General features: G+C 38.6%; 1 protein-coding gene across 1 annotated transcript; it reads right to left on the bottom strand.

Moving 5' to 3' along the window:
• Positions 1 to 610: 610 nt before the first annotated feature.
• On the bottom strand, positions 611 to 22,760 carry LOC105386879 (signal peptide peptidase-like 3). Its single transcript, XM_048626223.1, has 10 exons — positions 22,579 to 22,760; positions 20,789 to 20,924; positions 12,502 to 12,650; positions 10,124 to 10,243; positions 8,863 to 9,036; positions 7,486 to 7,648; positions 6,995 to 7,131; positions 5,197 to 5,312; positions 4,616 to 4,774; positions 611 to 1,832 (listed from the first exon to the last, which is right to left on the bottom strand). Exons 2-10 carry the CDS (start codon positions 20,857 to 20,859, stop codon positions 1,758 to 1,760), a joined length of 1,164 nt encoding a protein of 387 aa, XP_048482180.1. The 5' UTR covers positions 20,860 to 20,924; positions 22,579 to 22,760; the 3' UTR covers positions 611 to 1,757.
• Between the last annotated feature and the right edge of the window lie 115 nt (positions 22,761 to 22,875).

Raw genomic sequence — 22,875 nt, 5'->3', positions numbered from 1 at the left:
TCTAAAAAATATAAATCACACACTATACTGAGTACACCTACCTAAAGTTAGTGTCTTACATAACATCTTCATTAAATTCAAAATAATTAACAACAACATAAGTTGTCATAATAGTAACAACAAGTACAGCTTACATCTATATTAAACTATGTTTCCCTATAATACTTCTCTTTCAATCTTAAAACACATAGAAAAAACTTTCATCCAAAAAAACATCAGTCTAAGGCAGTGACAACAGAGTTTGTTCATCAAATAACCATTTTACCTACATACAATCTTGGAAACACTGAAAGCATGAAATAGTTAAAAATAAGGTATGATATTCGAAGATAACTTGGAATCCACAAAAGGTGGATGAAGTTATGTCTGAGATTCATGAAGCAGTCAACTTACGAGTACTGATGAGTAGTAGGACCATACTCACTCACTGAGATTACTTATACTTTAACTGGTATTTAAAACTGACATGGGCCTTAAAATCGTGACGATGAGGCTCAATTTTTGTGTGATTTCACGGGAACAGTATGAGTTGAACTTTTATATTTGTTCAGAGATGAGGAGTCGTATAGCGTCAGGTGGCTGACTTCGCTCAGCAAGTGTGATTTGTCATTTGTCCCCATACTCCCGTCTCATGCACTGTGCGGCTACCTGACAGCCTCATACAATACAATAAAATTTTCAGCCTCAGAATTAAAAAAACGTGTAAAATTACACAGGGCATGGAGATATTATTTGGCACTTGCCAGTTAAATGTTGAGAAAATGTTACATTACATAGGAGCTTATAGCACAGTGCTCGATTTAGGGTAATTGCATTGCAATAAAACTGATTACAAGTTTCCAACGTCACCCTGCATTGTAACTTGAAAATTTAATATCAATCGTCTTAAAAAAGCATAAAACGTAGAATCATACGACTAACCTAGTATACATCTTACGTTTATTTTAACATAAACACATCAATTCACATTGGATACCAACACTATGACATGCACGGTTATTATAAGCGTTTGCTCTCGCTCATCCCTATATCAAAAATGAAGGATAGTAAAATGAGCTAAAAAGTTGTAAACAATATAGTTGCTACTATTAATACACTTGGTGTATTTTGTTATTTATTACCTTCATGCACACAGAACAGCACTAGTTTTTGAGACGAATGATTTATTATTACTTTTTTGACATACCTATACCATGTAAGTTTTTCACTTCAGAGTCATTAAATGCTAGAGTAATACATTGTCGTGAGGCAGGACGCCTTACGCGGTTCATAAGCGGCTTACCGAGCGCCGTGCATCAGACTTTTTAAATCTTTAAAACAGAGTGCCTTTGAGAGTTACAAGTTTACAGACCAGCCTGTGAGTATACATTTGTTCTAGGCAATCCCTGAAGGCAATTACAGTACACAGAGATACGCATTCGCCTATATTATGGTTTCTTTAGCCAATGCGTCGACACTCCAAAGTACTGTCTTTGGTACATGCGGTAGTGTTGAAATCAAAGTTGTTTATGTGGATTCGAACGAGCCAACGAAAACAAGATCTCTTCCCACACTCCGCCACCTTTTAGCAACTTAGTTTTCACTTTGAGTTTGTTATATGCTCTGCATTCTGATAGAACATAAGAAATAAAACGTTACTCTTACAGACTAGGAACAAGCGAGGAGCCGACGGCCGGTGCATTCAAGACGGTGGTTCTAGTCTCCGTGCGCGACGAGTATACAGGATGTTCTCACTGTGACGGTACAGTTCAACACAGTCACACGTCGAAGTCCGCGCCCGCCTTGCCCGACGGCGGGATGAACGGCTCGCTCCACATTCTTCTGAGATCGCCCTGTAGCAAAACATATTTACAAATGAAACATCGTTATAAGTACATGATTTTTGTGTCTCTCCTAACAAACTTTCTCGGAAACTCACAACGTTATTAAAAAAATACTTATATAGGAGGTAAAAAATCAATACTTAATATTTTTATTTGTCCGACCTGTTTATGTGCTAGTTGTGCGGATGCAGACTTTTTAGGAACATATTTGATCATAAGAACATTATTGATCCATGCGGACTGTCTTATATTGTATTGTATTTTATTCACAAAAGAAAAAAGGTAAGATACAGAGTACAACTTACAAATTATTTTACAATAAAATATGAATGACAATAGGCTGTAATCTTCATTGACATGTAGCTTCCAGCAACCGCGCTAGGTGGTAACCTGTGTTACAGCTGCTGGTGCCCCATATAACGGTTTCACAAAATTAAAAGGTAAGCCTTATAATATTTTGCCAATAAAAACGTTATACTTATAGTGCTCAGTGACATCCGTCTTAGGGTGGATTCGACCAAGCTCGAGTAACTTTTATTCAAGAGTAAACTACCAGTTACTCGGGAGTAAGCAGATTTTGCACCCTACCAAACCTGAAACCAAGGATTGGGTGATTTGGACGAATCCACCCTTAGTATATTACTTACATTTATTCATTTTATTAGAAGTTAAGTTAAATATAATAAGTAAGCTTAGTTTATTGAGAGATGTATGTAGGCGTGTGTGTGTGTGTGTGTGCGTGCGTGCGTGTGTGTGTGTGTGTGTGTGCGTGTGTGTGTGTGTGTGTGTGTGTGTGTGTGTGCGTGTGTGCGTGTGTGTGTGTGTGTGTGTGTATTGTGATGTTATAGATCACTTGCTATTTTGTTGTATATAGTAGATTTTCTGTGTCTCCTTGCCCGATTTCCAAAAGGTACTTGGTAACAGTTCTTTTGCAGTCTAGGTGGTTCTGATTATAAATTTCTAATGTTTTATTTACTTTGTTATACACGTGAGCGCCCAAAAATGTTTTGAATCTTTGTGCAAACACAGTGTTACACCTTTTAACGTTAAAAACGAGATCTTTCCGCCGCTTCTCTTTCAGATTAAAGACGTCAGTTTGTTTTTTATGTTGGCTCATAATAATACTCAGAACATACAGTTTTCTAACACTGAGGACTTGGACCTTATTGTAGAGCTGTGAAGTAGGGTGCAGCACTGGCAGGAAGTGCGCCACCTTGAGCAGAGCTCGCTGGGCGCGCTCGAGTCGCATCAGGTGAGTTTGGGCCGCTCCACCCCATACTTCAATGCAGTAAGTCAGTATTGACTGGCATAAAGACAAATATACTAGCCTAATGTGATTAGGTTCTGCGATATTTCGTAGTTTTTTAAAAATAACCATTAGCTTTCGAGTACGATTTGACAATGCCGCTATGTGATCTCGGAAATTTAGTTTATTATCTATTATTACACCGAGATATTTAATAGATTTAACTCTTTCTAGGTTAATGCATTCAGGTGAAGGGTGATTTTGGCAAGAGCTAGAGAGCACGGTTATGTTGTAATCATTGGTTGGGGGCTGCGATCTCTCTGTGATAGAGAAAGTTATATATTTTGTTTTTTCTTCGTTTAGACTGAGAAGGTTGTTGCCTAGCCATTTTATAACCTTATCTACTCCACGTTGGGCATAATCAAACGCATCTCTCCAGTTGACACCTTTGAATAGAAGTGCTGTGTCATCAGCAAAAGAAACGACTTGTCCATTTGCAAGTTCCAAATCACACAGATCGTTTATATATGCCAAAAATAGTGTCGGAGCTAGTACACTGCCTTGGGGAGCACCATAATTTACTGGCAGAGAGTCGCTTACTGTATCAGAGACTTTGACAGATTGACTTCTGTTTTTGAGATAGTCGGACAGCAATTTCAGCGGTTGTCCTCGTATTCCAATGTTCTCTAGTTTTTTTAGCAGGATAGGTATCGATAAGGTATCGAAAGCTTTACGGAGGTCCAGGAATACAGCAATACATTTTTCACCACTGTCCAGACTTGCCACCAAAGAATCGGTCATTTTTGAAACGGCGTCAGCGGTGGATCTGCCGCTTCGGAAGCCATATTGGTTTTCTGATAGAATTTGGAATGACTCTAGGTATTTAGTTAGTTGCTTATTTATTACACGCTCTAGAATTTTGGATAAGGTAGGCAATATTGAGATTGGTCTGTAGTTATTTATGTTATGTTGGTCCCCAGATTTATGTATAGGTGTTATTATAGATTTTTTGAACGCGTTCGGAAATTCCCCTGATTTTATTGACAAATTGCAAATATGCGTTAACAATGCAGCAAGGGTGTGAATGTTTTGTTTTAGTATTTTTGCGGAGATTAGATCCCAGCCACAAGAATTAGTATTTTTTAAACATTTAATAATCGTTATTATTTCTGTAATGTCTGTCTCTAATAATACAAATGAGTGTTTTGTTTGTTTTGAAACTTTTGTTGCTGAAGGCGTGTCTTTATCTCTCTTACGCTTGTCTATGACTTGAGCTGCAAGTTTTTCACCCACCTGTGCGAAATATTTATTAGCATTATTTACTGCAATTTTAGGAGTAGTTGATTTGATATTTGATATTAAGACAATCCCCCTTATTCATAAAAAAGTAAGTGGACAGAGAACAATTGGTTCTTTGACAGAGAGGGACAAAACAGTTCAATAACTAAAGCGCCCACTAACTTTTTTTATGAATAAGAGGGAATGTCTACTGGAGGGCCCCACTTACAAGCTCGCAGCCCACTCTCCGCTCGCAGTGACGTCATACCTTAACATAGGCCATGGTGAGCAGCGGCAGCAGCGTGAACGGCACGAGGTACAGCAGCGCGGGCTGCGCCGCCTTGAACACCTCCGCGCTCACCGTGGCCGTGAGCAGCCCGAGGAAGTAGCCCAGCAGCGAGCAGTGGAAGTACGTGAGGCGGGAACTCTGCGGAAAGATAGATGGTGTTATAGGTCAGAACGGACAAACGGAGAGTAGTAAAAATTGACGTTCATCAGAAAAAAATATATTTATACGATGAATAAAAACATTTGACTTTGACTTCAGTAGGCTAGTGCGTTCGGCTGTCAGTATGGGTCCTCAAGGCTCCATTTTAGGACAGGGTGGCGTAGCGCACTCTTGTAAAGCCCTCTGTAAACCCGGGGTACCAAAGGTGCACATAGAATATTGTTGTTGCACAATTGATTGATGCAAAAATACAATTAAAATAAAATATCTAGAAGTAACCTTTGCAGTACTTTGAATAAGTAATTATTTATTTATTTAATTCTTTATTGCACAGATATAAATTACTGAAACATAAGTTAATTTTAAATTTACATTGAAAAACATATTAGTCGTATACTGACCATAGACCTCGGGCCGGGCACCTGCCCCATCTGGCACACGAGCGTGGCCTTCTTGTACGCGTCGTAGCGCAGCACGAAGCAGAGGAGCAGGCCCGGCATTACGATGTCTCCCAGACCTGACGGAGGAATTAGGGGATGTTAGATATATTAGTGACTAGCTGTTCCCGCGAGCTTTGCTTCGCCTTAAAAAAATTCCCGTGGGAATTCTGGGATAGCCTATGTTCTTTCTCAGGGTCTAGACCATATGTATACCAAATTTCATTCAAATCCGTTCAGTAATTTTGGCGTGAAAGAGTAACAGACAGACACAGTTACTTTCGCATTTATAATATTAGTTAGGATATATATCTATATAGCTGTTCCCGCGCGCTTCGCTTCGCCTTAAAAAGTTTTCCCGTGGGAATTCCGGGATAAAAAGTAGCCTATGTTCTTTCCCAGGGCCTAAACCGTATGTATACTAAAGGAGAATGGCAATTTCTCTATAGCGCCATGACCCAGAGCGGCCATTGATGAAACATACACTGATGTGTAGTCCGTGACTACAGTATATACTGGTATTAATTTTATTATTATGAGGCATGGGAGAACGAAGATATAAGTGCCGAAAGATCAAGTCTTTCTACTGTACTATGTAGATGTTACCCTTGAGCTAAAAATAGTTTTTAAAAGTGTTCCCGTGGGAATTCCTTGATAAAAAGTATTCTATGTTACTTCGGGATAACGGGAACTTGAATAGAATGAAATAATTTTTGAAATTGATCTCTTTATAAAAATAGGTTTCCGAGTGTGAAATGTGCAAAAATAATCTTGATATTATTTGCAGAAATAAAATCATGTAATACATTTTGTGATGCACTATGTATTGGGAATCTCATGATTTAGATTATAAAACTTGTTTGTGCGTGTACTATTCATCAAAAACTTATTTAACGAAAAAATATATATTAATTAATTTATTTTTGAACCCTAATATCTCAAAAACCCCATGGTTTAGATTTTTTTTAATATTTTTCCCTGATAGTAGACATTTTTATCAATAACTTAAAATAGGTTTGGTTAGTGGCTGCTAACTTACGCAAAGCGGGTCAGGTTTCGCCATTCTTCTTTCATTCAAATCCGTTCAGTAGTTTTGGCGTGAAAGAGTAACAGACAGACAGACAGACAGACAGACACAGTTACTTTCGCATTTATAATATTAGTTAGGATGTGATGGATCAGCTTCAATTACTTTCTCGACATCACAAAATGTTAACTTGTAGAGAGTGCTGCTAGCATTAAGTTCGTCTTTGTACTTATTGTTACAATCTTTACATTCGACGAGATAAAAGTACAAACAAACTTTGTATCAAAAAGATTGATACACCACAATTATTCCTGACCCCCTGAGTTGCAACACCCTGTATATCTCGGTATTAAGTTAAGATCTCTTCTTTGTTAACCACCTTTCTTCTTATACCTTTTTCTATCAGCGATCCTAGGCAACAGAGACCACCAAGCCATTTCATGGTCCTTCGAGCCGAATCCGCTAGAGAGGAGCTGTGAGAGTGCACTGACCGAGCATGGAGAAGTGTCCCTGGTGGTGCATGGAGGGGAACACCAGCTTGGCGGGGAGGGACAGCTTGGCACTGGTCCTTCGAGCCGGACCCGCTAGACAGGAGCTGTGAGAGTGCACTGACCGAGCATGGAGAAGTGTCCCTGGTGGTGCATGGAGGGGAACACCAGCTTGGCGGGGAGGGACAGCTTGGCACTGGTCCTTCGAGCCGGATCCGCTAGACGGGAGCTGTGGGAGTGCACTGACCGAGCATGGAGAAGTGTCCCTGGTGGTGCATGGAGGGGAACACCAGCTTGGCGGGGAGGGACAGCTTGGGCGCGTCGCGCATGGCGCCGCCCAGCTGCAGCCGCCGCGCCACCACGTTCATCGGGTTCTCTGCGGGCCTGCGAATAAGATATATTCACGATTAAATAGTGCATTGTTATCTAAGGGATGAAAGACGCTTGTTTAGTCGTTAAGGCAATGTTTGTGTCCTATCCTAATTGATTAGACTGTACTGTAGATCGGGCTGAATAAAAATGAGCCTCCCCGAGCGATGATATACTTTCAGCGCCGCCAGCACTTTCTCGGTCATCACCAAAGGTTAACTGGTAGTGAATGCTACTAGCGTTAAGTTCACCTTCGTAACTATGTTTTTATGTGCAATAAAGAATTTATAATAATAACAATCCTATAAGGGTTTATTTTTTCCTTTTGTGGTACGGAACCCTAAAAAAGGACTTTAATAAGAATCTCACCTAGTGGCCACTTTGACCATGACATTAGTGGTGAAGATGTACTCGGAGAAGAAGACCCAGAACACGTCGTACAGCAGCAGGCCGGTGAGGAGCAGCGTGGACACCTTCAGCGACGGCAGCCGGATGAGCGCGATGAACGTTACGCAGAGGCCCATGCCCATCGCTGGAATTGGACAAGGTATAGGTTAGATAGATGGAATATTCTTTATTTGTAAGTACAGAAAGTCGGTAATAGGCTGCTTTTCTGTGGACAGGCAGCCTAAAGGTTAGGTTACGGTTATTCTTTACGATGTAAAACCCCGTAGAAGAGTTCTTGACTTAACTTTACACATATAGCCAGTAAAGGCGCCTTATAAGGAAGCCAGAAGGAGCAATTTTGTGATGCTCCTAGCAGACTGTCATGTGTTCAGGAGTGTCTCCTAAGCAGGGGGTCACTCTATACAACAAAATAGAATAGAATATAATAGATTACTCTTTATTTTGCACCATTAAAGTAGTACTAAAAATGCGGTCTTATTGCTTAAAGCAATATCTACCAGGCAACCTTTGAATGGAAGAGACAATTTTAACATAATTAATGGGAGTAGAGGTGCAAGGTTTACTACTTAAACAGTACATACTATAGACTATATATTAAATAAAACAACACAATATAAAATACTACGTTTCGGAGCGCTGCTGGGCCAGCCACGACTCTATCTCACTCCTTCGTTCGTTTTAGCTAGAGTAACCCTCCAGGCTCCTGCACTGACCGTCCATAAGCAGCCAGTGTCCGGTGAGCACCCACACGGCCACGATGGCGGCGGCGAGCAGCGTGGCCGCCAGCTCCGGCCCCGAGTAGCGCCCGCAGACCGCCGCTCACTTACTGACACAGCGGAGTGAGGAGGAACTGTTCATGATCTAGCAGACTATAGTGAAGCTAGGTATAACCCCGGCGGTCGTCACTAACCGTCCATAAGCAGCCAGTGCCCGGTGAGCACCCACACGGCCACGATGGCGGCGGCCAGCAGCGTGGCCGCCAGCTCCGGCCCCGAGTAGCGCCCGCAGACCGCCGCTCACTTACTGGCACAGCGGCGTGAGGAGGAACTAACAAACTATGGTGAAGCTATAGGTATACTGGCACAGCGGAGTGAGAAGGTACTGAAGGGCTAGCACAGGGCGTATTTAAGACATGACAAAAGTTCTCCGTAGCGCTCGCTCTGGAGGCTGCGCGCTGTGATTGAGCGCGATGCAAAACTTATGTCACGTCTTAAATGCGCGCCGTGCTACTAGCCCTGTTCGATCTAACAGACTATTGTGAAACTAGGTATAACCCCGGTGGGTTCGATCTAACAAACTATGGTGAAGCTAGGTATAACCCCTCCTGACGTCACTGACCGTCCATAAGCAGCCAGTGTCCGGTGAGCACCCACACGGCCACGATGGCGGCGGCCAGCAGCGTGGCCGCCAGCTCCGGCCCCGAGTAGCGCCCGCACACCGCCGCGCGCGCGCCGCCGCTCACGTACTGGCACAGAGGGGTTAGGAGGAAGGCTAGGGCCGCGCACGCTATTACTGTGGGGGTAGAGGTTGTTGTGTTAGAATTTTAGATTGACACGTTAAAATTATAGAGGATGTTACAAAAGCCGAAACCTACGTGTGCAGCATGTTATCTTAGCCCGAAAAGAAAACGAGAATGTCAAAATTCGCATTTTCGCATTATCCATATTAAAAAATCACGTGGCCAACAAAGTTTCCATGGGAATATGCCCTTTTTGCAAAAACCTTTATACCAATGTTATCCCTTTATGATGTATAATGCCTCGCGAATTTATCAATCACGCATGCGGGAATGGCGCCTATTACACATTATGTAGGTATTCTTTGTACAATTAATAGTACCTATAGACATTATAGATAACTATAAAAAATCAACATGACGTTAAAATACCGGCTTCCCCAGTTGTCGAGGGGTGAGGGGTTAACTGACCACTAAACGGTTTCCTGGAATATATCGCTTTTAACCAATAAACCGCCGGGTGACTGTATTAATTGACTCAATGGCTACAAACAATCAAGGTATAATAATTAATTAAGCGATAGTCACGGTGACCGCCCGTGAATGATATAGAAATGCTTTAATTGTGGTCAATAATTAACAAAATAACTTCCTACCGAGATTGTTTTACGTAGCAATTCGTGATTGAATTATGAAAACAAATTGCTATAATTAACCACTCCATAAAATTTATAACTTTAATTGGATAGCTACACAAAGTCATTCGTAAGTTACAGTACCAAATGCCTACACTACAAAATAATGTATGTATGTAAATAAATAAGTCGTTCATTGGTCGTGGATCGGCCGAGGATAGGATACTTGTCTCTCCAGTCTACTCGGTAGGTGCAACGAGAGTTTAAATGCTTGGCCGAGGATACTGTCTCTCCATTCTACTCGGTAGGTGCAACGAGAGTTTAAGTGCTTGGCCGAGGATACTCTCTCGCAATTCTACTCGGTAGGTGCAACGAGGGTTTAAGTGCTTGGCCGAGGATACTGTCTCGCCATTCTACTCGGTAGGTGCAACGAGAGTTTAAGTGCTTGGCCGAGGATACTGTCTCGCCACTCTACTCGGTAGGTGTATTTACTGGTAGTTTAACTTACTGGCAGTACAAATGGCGACCAGCGTCTGCATGGAGTCGAAGAAGAAGAACATGACGAGCAGCGCCACGGAGGAGCCGAGCGGGAAGCACAGCGCCTGCATCGTGTTGAGCGTCTGCACGTCTGCGAAGCGGAACACTGGTGTTATTGTTAATAAGTCGAGGGTTGCCGGCATGGGAGACGGGAATATTGGCTAAATTCTCCATTTATGTCGCTTCTGAATGCAGAAAATGAAATTTTAGGAGCTGTCAATTTTAAACAAAGAATTTAAGGTTTTGACAGCTCTAAAATTAGAATTTTAGCCTTCAGAATCGACATCATTGTACATTATAAAAATAGTGCCGAGTTGCAGAAAGGAACTTTAAAACGATGTCTGTAACTGCCAAAGCAAGTCAGCTGTACATTTCTGCAAGTCTACAAAGGGTGGACTTAATGCTAAAATAATTTTCTACTAATCAACCCAAAGGAAGAAGACGACTGGCAAATAATAAGATAATTTACCTCTTTTTACCGTGTCGGTGACTAACAGGGCTGAACTAGGGTGTGTCACCATGGTGAGAGGATTAGCCAGTCAGATTAGTTTTCAGTCTCAGACTGCCATTGGGTGCGCCGGATATATATAATGTACACGTGGTTCCTGCTTACTATTGGTGCGACTACGACGGTAATAAGAGGACGCGGTTATATTATAACTGCGTTCTCTTATTGTCACATTCAGTATATATTTTCACAACAGCCTGTATAAGTGCATATCCACACCACACAGTGCACGCACTGGAAGCTCATTAGAGGCACGTAATATGCACATTCCTCCAAATAAGGATGCCGGTAATCCACAGACAATTGTCAACGAACCGAGCTGATGGTGTGTTATGTAACGGCCGAACACGACTCCAGTGTCGTGCGTATTTTGCTTAACTCTTATAAGGCTCCGTTCCCCGTACGAAAATAACACAATAACTGGACTAGTATGGGTCACTACACTATAGTGAGTGGATTAGTTAGACCTATTAGCGTCAGTTGCTGACTGACCAGGGTGCGCCGGACTTTTATAAGACACGGGTTCATATGTCACTAGGGATACTCCTTTTGTGCACTCGTGGTATAATATCGGTATAGTAGTCCGGAAAAAGATTAATCTGTAGATGGCTGGTATATTTCTTACATAGATACCTATGTTTTTTTCGACATTACATAAAAGTATTCATGATGACATGTAACGCAAACTATACTTAGAAGTTACAAGAGATAGTTCAAACCTAACAATAGTAATTTATACAATGCCAGTCATTTTGGTAGACATTGTACCTGGATCACGATTTAGTTATTATGATAATAGACTCTACAATATTACATGGGCATAGTTATGAGATGCTAAGATGCTACAAAATTGACTTTTCATGCAAATTTTGTCGTCATAATGTGCACGTTTATGCAACTGTTGTACAGTTGGTGGTTACTCAAAACTTAGGACTGAAACGATCTTAATACGTGCGCCGTAACAGTTACATTTTACTGTAACTGATACATTTAGACGTCATGCTAACTTTGCGGAAGGCATATTTTGAGCAACAGATGTTGTCTAAATATGTCTGCCACCTGCTAAATTACTTTTAATCAGACTAGAACCAATCTACGACAGTGAAAGTGAGACGTGATACAAGCTATTGTACAGTGAGAACCTAAATTGACTTTCTACTTTTCTGATTTGTCGCACTCGCGCGAGACCTACTTTTTAAATAAATAAAAAAAGCCATGAGCGTATTACAGTACAAATTAACCGATAAACTATAACTAGACATTGACAAGCACGGACAATCTTCCGGACATGAAAGTTTACGTTTTTACGGATGAGGCCTAAAATAAACTGTAAAATGTAACTGAAACAGCATGCTTCAGGGCACCTATGCACTACAGCGGCAGCGAGCTTTGAAGTTTTTATATTGTTAGAATTCATTGCCAAATGGTCCTGATTTTTCAGGTCACTGACAGACGACTTAGGGCCAGTTTTTTGATCCCTAGTTAACTCAACCATTGGTCAAAAATGGCTACCATTAGTTAAAACCGACAAAATTCGTATGCAGGTGTCATGCTTGACAAGTGATTTGACTAATGGTTACAGTTGACCACGGATCAAAAAACTCAGCCTTACGGGTGCCTATCCACCAGTGCGGAACGGGGTAGTAGCGGAGCGGTGTGCGAGGCAAAAATCATCCAATGAGCGCAGATTGCATATGCGGAGTTTTTTATCAAATCTCACTTGTCAATTTCTCCGCACCGCTCCCTCGCTCCGCACTAGTGGATAGGCAGCTCTAAAGGCAGGTTGGACGAGAATTTCCCGTAGATCCGTTGAAATAAGTGAACAATCGCAAGGTACTCACTACTAGCGTGCGCGGCGGGCGCGGGCTTGCCGCCCAGCAGCGAGGCCTCCTTCTCGCGCTCGGCCCGCTCGCGCGCCTCCCGCTCCATGTTCAGCGAGCGGAAGCTGCCGTACACGATCAGCAGCATGGATATGAGACACGCCGATACCCTGCAAGAGAGGTGAGAACTACAGGTACAGGCAAAAGCATACATACACAGATTATTAGATCAGATCAGATACATTTCATTATCACAACCCGTTGCGTCCCCACTGCTGGGGCTCTTGTCTCCTTTCAATGAAGAAAGGGTTCAAGTCCTAGTTCACCTAGCCTAGTGCGGGTTAGTAAACATATACCTACATATTGGGTAGTGAGAAATATCGATGCGCTAGATCATCTGTTTAGTCAGTGCAGACTGCATAGGCTGAATTCAACGAACATGCAAACGCAGCGTCGGACGCTCTCCTGGTCGCTAGACCGACGACCTTAGGCGGGTAGCCGGTAGTGGCTGGATAAGGACGGCTGAGGAGTGTTGTGGCGCTCCTTGGGAGAGGCCTATGTCCAGTATTAGATGATTATTGTGTGTTGAAGAACAGCACCAAAGGCGATTTCTGAGGTCACTGCCACTTCAACTTGGAGAATTTACATGGAAAGGTACAAGCATGTATTTTGTTTTCGTGTTTGAAACAGATAAACAACAGATATATGGAAATTTCTAAACTGTAAAGAATTATGAAACAAATCACCCAATAGCGTAAAAATCCATTTTAACGGTAATGAGAACTATTAACGTTACACAATATAATGACCCCGGTTAGAAATGAACAATATTTTCTACATTTAGAACTGCTTCGCTAGATAGCTTCTACTCACAGGCAAAAAATGATAGTGTACAGAAATAGTTTTCAACCAATTAACAAGTATGTATCTACCTACTTCCATTTGAATAATCGGATAAATATTTGCTTACATTGTGTCGGTGGGAAGTATTAGTATCAATGAAGATTTTCTCGCAGGCAAAAACTAAATTACACCTCACAGTAAGTCGTGAGAGAAACATACAATAACAGATACAATACAGCATGGAGGGAGTATCGACTTCGTGCATTGTTACCATGCACCTATAGGGAAGAAAGTCGCTTGGCACAAAGGTTTAGGTCATTATGGAAACGACACTGGTTGTATTGTACTGTGGTAGGTTACATGTGAGACAGTACATATACATAGATTGACGATGAAACATTTTGAATGAGCTCTCGTGTGGTGATTGCGAAGAGGCGAACGTAGCGTGGGACGCCCGCGGGCCCGCTGTTATTCACGACTGACAAACAGATCTCTGCTGCTTTGTAGATGTTTTAGTTACTCCACAGCATAACGTTACATTTAACATACACGTCTTGAGGGCTTCGTTTTGCTAGACGAAACACCAAGTTTCAGATCGCTGCTACCATATTTTTGAGACACTCTGAGCCGTAGATTCATAATAAGAGGCTCTTAAAATCCCGGGACCTTTGCGAATTCAGAACTTTAAAAACTCCTACACCGTCCACCATTTGTTTTGTCTGGCACTACTGCCACAGACGTGTCCATGAGGGCTTCATGCATGCTGATGAGATGCAGACAATGGGTTACGAAACACCTGAACAGTGGCTAACGAGCCAGTATCGAACGGTGGCAATTAAGTAATAGCTGCATGGAAACATTTAAAATAACAATCCTTTTTGCTTTGTCGTAGTAGGTAACAACACTAAAAATTTCTATAGGTACATAGTTATTTTAAAAATAAATATTGCTATGTCTTTCAAATTATAATAATAGGTCAGGAGCACTGTACAAACAGGAACAAAAACCAAAATACATACAAGTCATGTACCCTCGAATACAAAAAGGACATTTTAAGTTTGACAAACAGATTTTAATATTGTAATTAAGGGCCTCTCTGAGTGAGGAAAGGGATCTAAATTAAAAGAAGCCCTACGAGTCCCGGTCAAGCCCCCCCTACGTAACACTACACCTCTTGGCAACCACAATTAACATTTCTACCACACCAGTAGGGGCCGCGTTTAATATTCTTTATTGGTAATTGAGACTAATTGATACGCCAGACCATTTTATCACCACTCACGACTCCAAGACTAGTTTTATAGCTTTTTGGGAGTGTCAACAATTTTATGGCCATAAATGGAGTCAATATTAGCTAAAGGAACATTCCTATAATTATAGATTTTAAATAAAAGTACAAAATATCTTATGAAGATTTGTCTGGGGAGGTATAAAAAAAGGATTGATGATAATTTCTTATACATGGCATGTGTAGTGGTATACCTAAAGCATATCTTTAAATATTCATGTTTACTCCAAAATAAACTAGTCTTAATCGAGCCTTTGTTTCATTAATACCTCCGCCATCCTTACATGGCGACCCAGCCAGCGCTCACCGCACGCGCGCGAATCTGATCCCGGGGCCGGGCGGCGTGCCCTAAAAGGACTGTCTTTTATAAACATTGAGTGAAGTGCACAGTTTTAACGATGTTTAAAATCATTACATTTTTGCTACTGTACTGTGATTGCACTATCAGTGTAATAAAAACGCGGAAAAATGGGGAAAACTCTAAGTAAGGAGGAAACTGTAATCGTACAGAACGCTGCAGGCGGTTCCAATAATGCTTCGTTGGAAGAACTACGTCTCCACTTGTCTGCAATAAGTGTATTGGTTATCATTATACTGCTCCTCATGATAACAGGCGCTGCGTACCTATTGTTCCGGATTTATAAAAAGTGCCACGTCCGTTGGATTAACCAAGAACTCTGCAGGAGTTCCATGGCGCAGTTCCAGCTGAATGGGAATCGTCGCGACGGCGGCGTAGTGTAATGTGAAATATAGTGAGGTGAAATATCCTATAATCAGTGAAAAGGGCATTTAGTGAAGATATAAAATGAGTGCTAAATAATATATCGTATAAAGTGAATATAACCACGTAAAAAAAAAAAAAAAAATAGAGACATTAAGTTACTATAGGTAAATGGTTAGTGCTGTTATATTGTGAATTATGCAGATTGATTAATTATTGTGCATCATAATGGTAAGTTATGTCGGAGGAATTATTTAAATTATGTCAGGAACTAAAAGAAATTAAAACTTATTTGATAAAAATAGGACCTACCCGGAGACAAGGTAGCATATTAAATAAAAAACTAGAAGAGTCGAGAAATATTTACTCTAAATATTTAATTGTGTCTGAAAAAATTACTTATGATATAAAGAAAGGATATTTAGGTCAAGATATTATTAAGTTGGTGAATAAATTGCTTGCAGATTTTGATTCCTTGTATAAGCAAGTATTACAATTGTGTAATCAAAGTGAAATTAATTTTGGAAGTAGTAGTAGTAGTGAAACTGTCACCATGTCTTCATTTGAACTTAAAACAGCGTTGAGTTTATTGCCAGTAATGACGGATGAGTTACATATTACGAGACAACTTATAGATGCCATCGAATACTATGAGACCACTCTAAAAGACACATCAAAACCTGAATTAATTAATTTCGTATTAAAAAGCCGTTTATCACAGTCTGCGAAATTGCGGTTGGCATTAAATTATGACAGTGTAAGTGAGCTAGTTAAAGACATGAAAAAGGTATTATTGCCTCAAAAATCGGCAACTTCGTTGCAAAATCAGTTACTCACGTGTAAACAAAATAACATGAGTTTAATCGATTACGGAAATAAAATAACTGAATTGTTTACCGAGCTGACCATATCTCAGTCAGACGGAAATGAAGAAAACTTTAAAGTTTTAAAACCGCTTAACGAAAAACAAGCTATTAAAAGTTTTGCAGACGGATTACGTAATCGGCGGCTTAATACTATTATTTTGGCCAGGAATTATAACTGTTTAAAGGATGCCATACAAGCAGCCGTCGATGAGGAGGTATCGCATCAATCTACCTCCCAGGAAATGCTAACATTTCGTAATTCTACTAACTATTATGCCCATAATAATCGGTATTTCAGAAACCAGTCAACACGAGGACGATTCAATAGAGGCGGCTTCCATCATCATCATCAGCCGCAAGGAGCGTTCCATTCAAACAGAGGGTCTAACCAAAGGTTTCAGAGTCGCGGACGACACAGGGGCTTCATGCGGGGCTCACAGGGACGTAACGTTCAAGAAGGAGGTAAGTCCAACTATAATAATCACTATCGTGGAGGCAACAGGCCGCAACAACATAGACAAATTCACATGGTAACCGAACCAAACGAGCAGGAACAGGAGTCAGAATTTTTTCGTGACTAATAAGGAACACATATTAGCGCATAATAATAGCATATGTTCTATTAGTTTGTCATGGCAAAATCAACCTTATACATGGTTAATCGACACAGGAGCTTCAATTTCAGCAATCAAGTCAAAACATATCTCGGGTAATATTCCAGTCCGAGCGGAAGATTTCTCTGTAAGCGGTATTGGAGGATCAATACGTGCAATCGGATCCGTTTATTTAGAATTAACGTCAGGCGTTCACCGTTTTGGTCACAGGTTCTATGTTTTTGACTCACTACCGTGTAAAGACGATGGAATTATCGGTAATGATTTCCTAACAAAATTTCAAGCTATTTTAAATTTGAATAAAAATACTTTAACATTATCTGAGTCACCAGAGAAAACAGTCGATTTAAAGATTCGAACTAACCATTGTCAAACTTCATATATTATACCTCCTAGGTCTGAATCCATACATTATATTTCAACCAATATTAATAACGATTGTGTCGTTTGCTCATCAGAAATACGTGACGGACTATACATTGCAAATACTGTAGTGAAACCAATAAATGGGGTCATACCAGTTTTAGTGTTAAACACAACCGAAGCTGAAGTTGAACTAGATAACATTACTCCAACCATACTAAATTTACAGGATTATGATGTATGCAAATTTGATAAAGTTGATACGAAGTCTAAAAGGGTGAAAGAATTATTTTCAATTTTAAATTTACAGCATTTAAATAAGGAGGAACGTTGGTCAATTGAAAGTCTCTGCGCGAAATTTTCAGATACATTTTATTTAACGAATGATAAAATAACAACAACAGAGTTATATAAACACACAATCTCTTTAAAAGAAAGTACTGAACCAATTTTTACAAAACAATATAGGCTACCCTATTCGCAAAAATCTGAAGTAGACAATCAAATAACTAAAATGTTAGAAGATGGAACGATAGAACCAGCTAAAAGTGATTGGTCAAGTCCCATATTACTGGTGCCTAAAAAATCTACTAACGGAGATAAGAAGTGGAGGTTAGTTGTAGATTACCGTAAATTAAATAATGTAATACAAAACGATAAATTTCCCCTGCCGAACATCACTGAAATTTTAGACTCATTAGCAGGAAGTATATATTATACACATTTGGATTTATATCAAGGTTATTATTCCGTTACATTGGATCCTAAAAGCCGAAAGTACACTGCATTTGCATCAGGACAATATCAAATGACTCGATTACCCATGGGATTAAAAACTAGTCCCAGCGCTTTTTCAAGAATGATGAACATTGCCATGAGCGGTCTGAACCATGAAAAATGTTTACTATATTTAGATGATTTAGTCGTATTCGGTAGAAACCTTAATGAGCATAATAAAAACCTACTGGACGTATTTACCCGACTAAGAGAAGTAAATCTAAAACTCAACCCAGCTAAATGTAATTTTCTGAAAAAAGAAATTATTTATTTAGGCCATTGTGTATCAGGTGATGGTATCTTACCAGATCCATCTAAAATTGAAGTTGTTAAAAATTATCCCGTACCTACTAATTTAGATGAAACCAGAAGATTTGTTGCATTCACAAATTATTATCGGCGTTTTATTCCACAATTTGCTGAAATAGTCTATCCACTTAATAAATTATGTCGCAAAAACGTTACGTTTAATTGGGATAGTAAATGTCAAAATGCCTTTGAAAAACTTAAAGAGTGTATGATTTCACCACCTATACTACAATACCCCGATTTTTCGGAAGAAAACCAATTTGTATTACATACAGATGCTTCAGGCTACGCTTTAGGAGCAATTCTTTCAAATTCTAATGGTAAACCGGTAGCTTACGCAAGCCGAAGCTTGAATAAAGGGGAGAAAAACTACCCAACAATAGAAAAAGAGCTACTTGCTATTGTGTGGGGAGTCAAACATTTTAGGCCATATCTTTATGGACGTAGTTTCAAAGTAGTAACAGACCACAGACCATTGCTCTATTTGTTTAATATGAAGGATCCCAGTAGTCGGCTTATCAAATTTAGATTAGCTCTAGAAGAATATGATTTTTGTGTGGAATATCTCAAAGGAACCGACAATGCAGCTGCAGATGCTTTGTCAAGGTTAACCTTACATGATTTGAAAGAGATGAATGAAAGAATTATTCAGGTTATGACAAGACAACAATACAGAAAAATACAGGAGATGAAAGAAAGAGAATTGGATGATATTGTTTCTATCAATGAACGGCCTGATCAACCGAACGTGGTGGAAACTCATATCAAACCAAAAGAGTGTGTAGAGTTACGTTTGATAAACGTTAAAGACTATGAAAATATAATGAAGAAGAATTTAATTACAGAGGAAAATAATATATTTGCTTACGTAAGTAGTAAACAGACAATATATATTAATCCAGCATCTCGATCACAATGGACGCGAGCCGACTTTGTGAGAGAGCTAGGAAAGTTTTGTAAATTGTTGAAAATAGATGAAATATATTTAATAAAAGAAGCAAATAATAAAAGTTTTGTAGAAAAATTAATAAAAGAAGTGAAAGAAAATAAAAAATGGACCGGTCCCCGTTTTTGTGTTTTAAATAGTGTAGAAAGAATTGAAGATAAAGATGATAAAAGGTGCATACTTAACGATTTTCATCTTTTGCCCACAAGTGGCCACGCGGGCAAAAGACGAATGCTAAATAATATAAAGAAATACTATTATTGGAATGGGTTAGAAAAAGATGTCACTGATTTCGTAAAACGTTGCAGTCATTGTCAAAAACAAAAACAAACAACTATTATAAAAGAGCCTATGGTAATAACGACTACTGCGAAGACAGCATTTGATAAGATTTATTTAGATATTGTCGGACCACTAGAAAAGGATGACAATAATTACAATTATATTTTGAGCATTCAATGTGAATTATCAAAATTTATCGAAGTATTTCCATTAATTACCAAAAGTACAAATGAGGTAGCTAAAACGTTAGTCAACAATTTTATTCTAAAACATGGTATACCTAAAGAAATATGTACGGATAGAGGAACAGAATTTATGTCAGCAGTAATGAAAGAAGTCTGTGATCTTCTTCACATAAAAAAGTTAAATTCCACCGCTTACCACCATCAAACTATAGGATCTCTTGAGAATTCACATAAACATTTAGGTTCATTTTTACGGATACAAACTGACAACCATCCAGAAACATGGAGTTCATGGTTGCCATACTGGAGTTTTGCATACAACACCTCAGTACACTCCGAAACAAAATTTACCCCGTTTGAGTTAGTCTATGGTAAGAGGTGCAATTTACCTACTAATTTATGTAAACAGGTGCAACCACTTTATAACAGTGACCATTATCCTTATGAATTACGATTCAGACTACAAGTATCCCAAAAAGAAGCTCGTGAAAATTTGATTCAAAGTAAAATAATAAGAAAGAATAAATATGATGTTTATACAAATAGTATCAAATATAAAGAAAATGACTTGATTCTCGTTAAGAATGAAACTGGCAGTAAACTCGACAGCTTATATTTAGGACCTTATAAAGTTGTAAAAGACGAATCACCAAATGTTATTATAGAAAAGGATGGAAAATTAGATAGTATACATAAAAATCGAACGAAGTTATATTTAACTAAGTAATTAATCCCCTTGTATCTTTCTACTTATGTTATCACTTATAGAGGTAATAACCATATTAAAGTGTTATGTTGTAAGCATACATGTAGCCGCATATAATCAAACCTTTATTATATTCATGTGTATTGTGAAGTGTAAGCAATGTAATCAATATTCGATATAAAAATAAAATAAACTATACCTATTTTATTTTATTTTACCCCTGCGTGGGTAATGTAGTGGTATACCTAAAGCATATCTTTAAATATTCATGTTTACTCCAAAATAAACTAGTCTTAATCGAGCCTTTGTTTCATTAATACCTCCGCCATCCTTACACATGTCTTATATCATGTATGAAAAAATTATAAACAATATAATATAATTATGTAGGTGTAGTGTACTACTTACTTGGAGGAGTCCATGATTGAGTAGGCCCACTTGTATTCCTGGTATTCCATATTAGCCCCTACTTGAGCCATGGCGGGACCAGGCCTTCAGCAGCGTCGGGGAGTGCCTGCCGAAGAGCCGCGCAAGCTGGGGCACCCTGTATAATACAACAATATTTGTAACAAAAATGCTTTTAAGGAACCGCAATAATTGTTAATTAGTAAAAAAATAATACAAAGATGGATTTAAATAAGGAAAGGTCATGTTTGATGCCAATTTCAATGTCATAGTAATTTTATATTTTATAGTAAACAATTTTGTTTGTGTTTGTAGTTTTTATGCATGTTATCTAAATGATATTTAAAATAATAAATATATATTGCTTAAAGATGAGATCAATTTATTTACTTTTTAGAACAGTTGTGTAATGAAATGAAACTATTTTGCTACAATTTTAATTTATTAATCATACAAGCTACTTACTACACAAGATCTAAGTGAGACTAGGCTGCAGTCACTTTAACATACAGTATAGTGCATCATGGCTCTTATGTATAAAATACTGTGTTAGATGTTAACTCTTATCATTCTCATATAAGGCAGTTTTTTGTTTGACACATATGGATTAGCAAAATTGTAGTATGTGAGTTGGATGATACTGTACAAAATTTCAGCTGCAACCTGTTTAAACAACATAGCAGATGATGTACATTGTTTTTGGACTAACTGGAATAAACAATAAGGTAGCATTTTTGTAGTAAAAGTGTGCAAAGATCCAATACCTCTATTTCCAAATTAATATTAGTAAAAGCACAGGATCAGGAACGGTGGTAAATTTATGAGGAGGCCTTTATCCAGCAGTGGGACACTACCCAGGCTATATAAAAAAGTTAGTAAAATGCCTTTGAATTTTAGTGGGAAAGCTAAAACTGTGAATGAATTTACTATTTTATTGAAATTATGTTAAACTTATAAAGTTTACTGTGTTCAAAGAAGTGTATCACAGTAATTTTTCTTTTTAGTTTTAAGGACATAAAGTTGGTTTAGTTTAAGTTAAATTAAATTTTTCAATACAAGTCATCAGTAAATTAACCCAAATTGGTTGAACATAGGGGCCTTTCCCATTAAAGAAGTATTTAATTGACTAATAATACATTAATCCTAGTTTATACCATTGACTATGTAAGAGACAGATTAAAAAAAATATAGTTTCAAACTTTTTTTTAAGCTGTGTTAATTCATGGGTGTTATTAATTATTATAATATTAGATTATGTACACAAAATAACATCATGTATGAAATAGGAAGGGAATTTCACAGCTTCATTTATTTTCCAATGGGAATCATACATGGTGATTTGATATTTTTATGTCTATTATTTTTTGTTATTTTATAAAGATTGAATACCGGCGCCTGCCGCACATTTAACTACAACGAAAAGTAGGTCAGTTTTCTTGATATATTGTAACAAAATGTTACAATTTTAATGATATATGTGACAGACATTAAACAAAACAAGGGAGATTATGCTATATAGTGTAAAGTACTCAGCTGATACTCAAACAATGTAAATACCGAAATAAGTAGAGCACGAAAATAATGTAAAACAAAGTGAAAGGGCGCAAAGGCAAGACGACCGATACGCGACACTTTTACGGTGCTTACTGAACCTAAATTCAACAGATAGTTAACTTATTTAATTATAACCATTTATTCTTATATAAATTCAGTAAAGTGCATTGATATATCAAAAATCTGTTGATTTCTAGGCGGAAGCATCCGTAATTATCAACGAATATTAAATCACGTACCAAACTCGTGGACTACTCCAGAAGAAACACCACCGTTAACCCAGTGATCCCATAATTGGAATGAAAACTAAATAACTAACATTAAGGGTAAAATCACAGTCAGGCTAAACTAATTTTACAATTTTCTATTTACGAGCACAAACGGCAGCCATAACACTTGATCACAGAATAAGTAAGGAACACAGACAAAACAGAGTCAGACAAAATATCTTGACGTTGACATCTTTGTTTTTTTTTTCAACAGAATAATAGCCCTCGGAATAATAATTTCATTGTGCTTTATTTTTAACTTACTTG

This window comes from Plutella xylostella, chromosome 16, assembly GCF_932276165.1.
Source record: "Plutella xylostella chromosome 16, ilPluXylo3.1, whole genome shotgun sequence".
Classification (NCBI taxonomy): Eukaryota; Metazoa; Arthropoda; class Insecta; order Lepidoptera; family Plutellidae; genus Plutella; species Plutella xylostella.
This window is presented reverse-complemented; position numbering and strand designations above follow the sequence as displayed.